The 6,626-nt window shown below is 42.6% G+C and overlaps 1 protein-coding gene across 1 annotated transcript in view; it reads right to left on the reverse strand.

The window, feature by feature from the left end:
• Positions 1-3: 3 nt before the first annotated feature.
• LOC104497572 (membrane-associated guanylate kinase, WW and PDZ domain-containing protein 1-like) overlaps positions 4-6,626 on the reverse strand; it is a gene marked incomplete at both ends in the record, with an annotated part of 15,709 nt that continues 9,086 nt past the window's right edge. Inside the window, 3 exons of the mRNA XM_010140840.1 lie at positions 4-674; positions 4,279-4,417; positions 5,592-5,738. Coding sequence (XP_010139142.1) covers positions 4-674; positions 4,279-4,417; positions 5,592-5,738 — 957 coding nt within the window. The remainder of the gene's footprint in view (positions 675-4,278; positions 4,418-5,591; positions 5,739-6,626) is intronic.

Below are 6,626 nucleotides of genomic sequence, written 5' to 3' on the forward strand. Positions count from 1 at the left end.
CTTGTATGGGCGCCTGCGCTGCTCAGGCGGGTGCCTGCGGCTCGGATCGTGCTTCCAGCTGGGATCTTCCCTCTCCCGGTGGCTGACTCGCTCCTCCCTGAGCCGTCTGTCAGGCGACCTCTCCCTCCGCCGGTCAGACGACTTGGCCCGTCGGTCGAGGGAGTTCTCTCTTCTCCGGTCGGGCGACCTCCTCGTCTCCATGAGTCTCTCCAGCGACCGCCGCCGCCGACTGGGCGACCGCTCTCTGCGCCTCTCAGGAGAGAGGTCTCTCCTCCTCTCATGTCGCTCCCGCCTCTCCAAAGTGTTGTCAGCGCTCCTTGTCCCTTCCCTCCGCTTTTCGGGCGACCTCCTCTTCTGCCCGTTCACCACCACCCTCTCTGGCTGCCTCTCGTGCCTCTTCTCCGGCGACCTCTCTGTCCTCCTGCCTGGCACGTGGTCATTGGTTTTAGAAGTCCCATTCCAAGTGTGGTGTTCGTTGGGATGTCTGCTAAACTCTCTGCTGCCTTTTAGGTCTCTAACGTAAGTCCGCTTGTCCCCATGTTGTGATGATTTGTGAAGGTCTGGTGGATAACTGGACTCCGATGATGGGTGCTGCCGTCGGTCGGATGGCACGGGTTTCATTTCCGATACATTTTGTGAACCTGTGGCGGGACTGTTCCTGTCACTGCTGGGGTCTGAAAGAAAATAACAGCAAAGCGTTTGGTACCGATGCCTTCCGCGGCGCCGTGACACCACTTATCACTCTTCAGACTTCATTAGTGACAAAAACAAACAACTGTTAAAGCAGTCAGTGAAGGCTAACCGAAGCTTTTGTTAATTTAACTGTGAACAACGAGAGTTACAGGTTAGTACTGGTGCTGCTCTGTTCGTTAGCTGTGTTTTGGTCCAAGCCGATATCATCTTTATGCTCTTCTGGTCATGGGGCATTTTACGTTTCCCCCAAGCCCAATTCACAATGTTTCAGTTACATTACTTTCTTTCCAGTGGGGAAAAAAAAAAAATTGTAGTTTGGGTTGTTGGCTGTTTTTTTAACAGTTTCCAATAAGGAGACTGTTTAGGAAACAATTTTTTAAAGTCTTTTGAAAAAATTGCCTTCCAGGTGTGGGAGGACTTGTATCAAATAGCAGAAAATGTACAGAAAATAGAATTGATTTTTAAGTTTTCACCTCATAAAATAACATTTTGAAGGTGTGAGAATTAGATTGTAATCATGCAATTTCCATTTCTTTTAAGGCAGTTCTTACACTCACTTAGTGCTACCACGTTATGAAAAGTCCTAGGGTAGATTTTGGTTTTGCCACAATGATTTGAACAACGATGACAGAAGTTATGATTTTTTCATATCAAAGCAATGGAAAGATATTGTAATATGTAGGATGGCTTTGTCTGAAAGCTAATCTCCAGTTCATTATTTTGAATGTAGCATTTCAGGTAAAATGCAGCTGAGCTACCTCTGTAAGACAAACCGCAAAGCAGAAGGAAAAAACAACCCCAGAACTAACCCCCAGCCCTGGGCTGTAGCTGAGCTACGACGACTCACGTCATTGGCAACGGATGTTTATGAATGATTCATTGCAGACACGGCAAACATTGAAGTAGCTGCGCTGACTTAATGTGAGCATTGTTTTTATTTGCTTACTGTTTTCTTTTTTAAAGCAGCTCGGCTGGTGTTAGCTACGCTTCCTCCAGGCTCGCACCCAGACACCCAGCTTTGAGGTGGACTATACTGATGGCAACGACTGGAAACCCTCACCAACCCTCGAGGGGGCAGAGTTTTTCTGTCTTCCTCCTCTTTGTCTTCCCTCCCCCAAGCCAAACACTCTACATGCTCATTCCTCCTGCCATCACGCAAAGCGTCTCCCATTTGACGGCATTTCCAGCCCTTAGCTTAGGAGGGTCAGTGTGTGCGTGGGCCACGATTTTTGTGATTTCCAGGTGAAACCCGTGTTGCGACTCACGTGTGTGCATTTTTTGCATATTAGCTTTCTCAGGCAGCAGTTGGGGACCACACCGCTTTTCCGTAGCTGTAAGCATGTGGCTTGCGGCAACCTGGCTACCACACAAGGTACAAACGAGGTTTAAACAGGTCCTGTGGAGTACTTAGAATTCAGGGGACGCAGGGTGCTCAGAATGAATTGCTGTACATATAAAATATAGCGAAGCGGAAAGCAATGTGAGGGAATTAGGCCACAGCACAAAAACACCTAATATTGATTTTAGCTACAAACCGTAGTTTGATTATGGCCCATAAGGTAGAAGCAAGACTCCCCGAGCTTGTCATTTCTCATACATGCAGCGATATTAGGAGGTATCATCGCTGAGGAAGGAAGAGCCCAGCACCAAGAAAAGTAAGAGAAAGAGAAAGAGAAAAGTAGAAAATTTAGATTCCCTATAATAAAGAGGAAAGAAAGAAAAATCTTCATATTTTATCTTAGAATAAAGAAAGTTTATTTTTCCAGTCAGATTGTCTAGGCTTCACCCAAATATAAGGCTGCAAAGACAGCAGTTATTATCGTGACATAAAGAGACATCTAAGAGGTGATTCAATAACCCAGACAACGAGAGCATTCATTCTAAAAGACAGCTGGAACAGCGACACAGAATGTCATAGAAAAAACATTAACAATCAAACAACAACGAAAAATAAAGTCCACCAGAGACCACAACATTAAAAATAAGTACAAAACTCATTACAAAAATATACAGCCTCATAGAGAAGCACGTTCCAATCGAGTCAGAAAAATATTGGAACTTAACATTATTAGAGGAACCATTTGCGACTGCAGCGAACAGAACGAAGAGAGGAAGGAGTCCCAAACGTTACAAGGATATTCTTTACAGTAGTGCAACCCCTGTATATTAAATCCTTGCTTGGAGAATGAAAGTTTAGTGGTTTAGCATTAGCCAAAAGAAAATTGGTGGTGGATTTCCATCCTCAGTGCAACAGACATATGCTTTGAGAAGTGAAGCACTTAATTTACAGGGTATTTATGCAGTCTAGCATATGATACAGTACTGTACATCCAAAGGAGTATAGGAAAAGACAAAAGTAGAAAGAACATTACAGAATTTCAGTGCCATCATTGAACCTTCTGGTGTGCTATTTATATTACAGAAGTGTAAACCCACAACTTCCCTTCCATATTGTTAAACACTCCAATTGTTTGTTGGTTATACTCTGAATTGGTCATTTTAAGTTAAATAATGAGCAGAAGCTCTCAAACATGGTACAGTAAATAAAAAGAAAATCTAGTTCATAAATTGTGCAGAAGGGTTTTGTTTCTGGTTTTAGGACATGGAGTGAATGATAAACACAGAACTTACTGACACAGAAATAACCCAAATACGGGGAGAAAAGTATAAAGGACGTCCCTTCAATCACCAGTTTCTATAGAAACTTCAAAGACCTTTGGTTGGGAGTAGCCCTCCATCGAGGGCACAATATTTGACAATTATCTCAAATAAATAAGACATAATTATAATATTAAATAGTGTGCTAAGTTAAGCCACCCAGCAATCCAACCTCCAGGGGAAGAAAAGGAAATCTAAATGCAAGAAACGAGGCTGAATGTCTCCCCCAAGACCGACACGAGAGCACCTTTTCATAACCTCCTCGCCTTTTCAGACCTTACAAATTAAACTAGTTGAAACCAGCAGAGAGTTTAAGGGGAGAGAAAAGGGCTCAGGAGGCCAAATCAATATATTTTTGCAGTAAAGCTTTTTTTTTCTCTTCTTTTTCTTAAATAACTTTATAAATATTTACATAAATATTAAGGGAAGGCAAAAATCTCACAAGCCATCTTGGCATTCATGTCTATGGATACAGACAGGAACTAAGAGAAAAACCTAACCAAAAAAAAATCACTGCTTCAGAATAGTAACTCAGGATCCCAGTTTTTGCATTGATTAGAAGTAGAGACCTATTGGAAACAACAATTCAGCTGCTGAGAAACAGTTTGGCACAGTTCAATGACATTCCTTGTTTGGCTGGACAAGACAATAAGGTTTGTTTTGTTTTGTTTTGCTTTCCTCTCTCATTACCAAAAATACTGCTATGATGATCTTGCCTTATACTGCGCCCCAAGTCCATGGAAGCAAGCAAAGGATGAAATGTGTAGAAAATTCAGCACAAGCGAGGCAATTAACCATATGTTGCAAAGGTTGGTAAGACACTGGTGAGAAAGGAAAATAAAAAAGAATTCCTGCTTCAGATCTTGAGACAAATCATTCATGGAGTGATGCCAGGGAAGAAAGGAATGTTTTCATAGTTTGACCCACCATATTCTGGGACAGAGCCATCTCCACGTTTCAGAAACAGGCGGACCCTGCGGCCACCATTTTTAATCAGTTCGATGGCCCGAGCATGCTTCATGTTCTTGGTAGTTTCTCCGTTGATCTCTAAGATTTCATCACCGATCTGTCAATGTAATAAAAGAAAAGAGTCTAAGATTAGAAACAAGCCCCATGAGGTTCACCACCACCACACCACAAGACAATGGCCACAGCAAAGGTGGAAGAACAGCTATAAACCAACTCCTCCCAGTGACAGTCTACAAAAACCAGTATGCAGGGGTCTAGGAGACTTCGAGACAATAGGGAAAGCTTGAGGTACCAAAATATTTCACTGGTGTTCTGTAAAACCACACTGCATTACTGTGCTGCTCAACAGCTAGAGCTGTATTAGAACTGGTGTTTTTTTATTTTGATTATTTGTAAAGTCTTTGGCCAAAGTGGTTGTTCGTTTTATAGCCTGTTGCAACTGGGATTTTCAAATAGCTTTTTCAGGTCTGTTTCTCACTTGGATATAGATACCTACTATGAAGCAGTGAAGCTGCTTTTGTAAATATAATCATTTATCAGGACAGGAAAACAGGACTTGGAAGAGCTTGTCAAAGCATCAACTTCCACAGGGCAGTACTGATTTATTTTCATCAGCAAAAAATTTTGGACCGATAAATCTACCGCTAGCAAAAGAATTTTGAAAATGCCCTTCAGATGATGTATCTGGCAGAGGAAAATAAATCTGTGGTAAAGTTATGATGCATTCTCTAGCAGAGGAGCAAGGAGTACATAAAACTTGGCAATTTATTTTTTCTGTAGGCATTTTATAACGTATGCCCTCATTATACTGTTTATAATTCAGCTAATATGTGAAATTAACATTATAATTTGGCAATCCATGGGTCAATGTACATGCTCTCTCTCCGCTCTGCCCTTCAGCAGAGGAGATGATCAGGTGGGACATCCCAGATCTCTACTCACAGCTGCAGCTTTAAAAGAGCTGACAAAGATTGTGGGAATTACATTTTTATTGCTACATCTGTCTTTGCAAGGCTTTAAAAGTCAGATTATGTACCAGAATTTGGAAACCCGGGTTGGAATAAGCGGGTGAGGTCTTTCAATGCAGACACACTGCGAGAGACTGTATACAGAGCGACAGACACCACTGACAGAAGTAAATAGGAACCACTGCTACTTTCAGTTAACATGTAATTCTCCTTTTAGCTGGCACAGCAGAAGATGTGCCTGTAAGGGAGAGGCAGGGAAGTCAGTTTATTGCCGAGAAACATGCTTTTTAAATCTGTGCATACCCTCATCTTCCCACATCTCTCAGCTGGACCATCCTCAGCTAGCCGCAACACGTACAGATCCATGTTATACTCCCGGCCACCTCGCAGACTAAAGCCAAACCCTTTGGCTCCTCTTTCCAGCTCAACGGTGTAAAAATCTTGGTCCTGCTGGAGGGAAGACAACATATGCACAATTGAACTGAAAGTTAAATGCCACTCTACTCTCATTTTGAAATTATTCAGCCAACAAACGTTATTATTTTTGACATTCGTAATTAAAAAATCAGTTGAGTTTTCACATGCAGACTAGCATTTCCTGCTTCCTTGGATCCTACCCTGCGATTTGGAGTTCCAGCAGTGACCTGCAAAGGGCTGTTTGAACGCACGGGTTCGGCCACGTTCCATGTGTTCCTAGGCACCTCTGTCGCACACCACCTCCTGTGCCCAGGGCAGAAAGGCACGTTTCTGGAGGGTGGTTAGTGTTCTACCCACAGCAATGGAAGGCCAGGCCACTTCCAGGGTCTAGTTAAACATCCAATGAACGGTACCTGGGATGAGTCTATGCCATGGTGCTGGCTTTTCCTTTTTGTTACCACCGCACCTATTCCTTTACAAGAAGCTCGGAAGCATGAGCATTGTTTTTCACAAATGTCGTTAGTGTAGGATGAGTTTAAGTCCCTAATGGAAGAGGTTACTGCTGGGATAGCCAGTGGCGAGGCAAGTTCACTGTGAGACAGATAATCTCTCTAATAAGATGCTCTCTGTGAAAGCTGGAACACTCCAGCTATTGGCCCTGAAGTTTTCCTCTTTTTTCTCCTCTGAATTTATTATTAGCACACAACAGTACCTTCCGGAGAGGCCCCTCAAAATATACAATTCAATAAACAAACACATAAATTACTACTGTTGTAAAAATGTCAGCTTTGTTTTTTCTTTTTCTCCCTAAAAGTCTTCATGAGAACGTGTCGGAAATGTTTCTCAGCTGAAACACCAGCAACACATATTAATAAACTAATCAGCAAATTCTACTTTCTTCAGTGAACAGACTGAGGGAGA

This window comes from Buceros rhinoceros, unplaced genomic scaffold, assembly GCF_000710305.1.
Source record: "Buceros rhinoceros silvestris isolate BGI_N320 unplaced genomic scaffold, ASM71030v1 scaffold38137, whole genome shotgun sequence".
NCBI lineage: Eukaryota > Metazoa > Chordata > Aves > Bucerotiformes > Bucerotidae > Buceros > Buceros rhinoceros.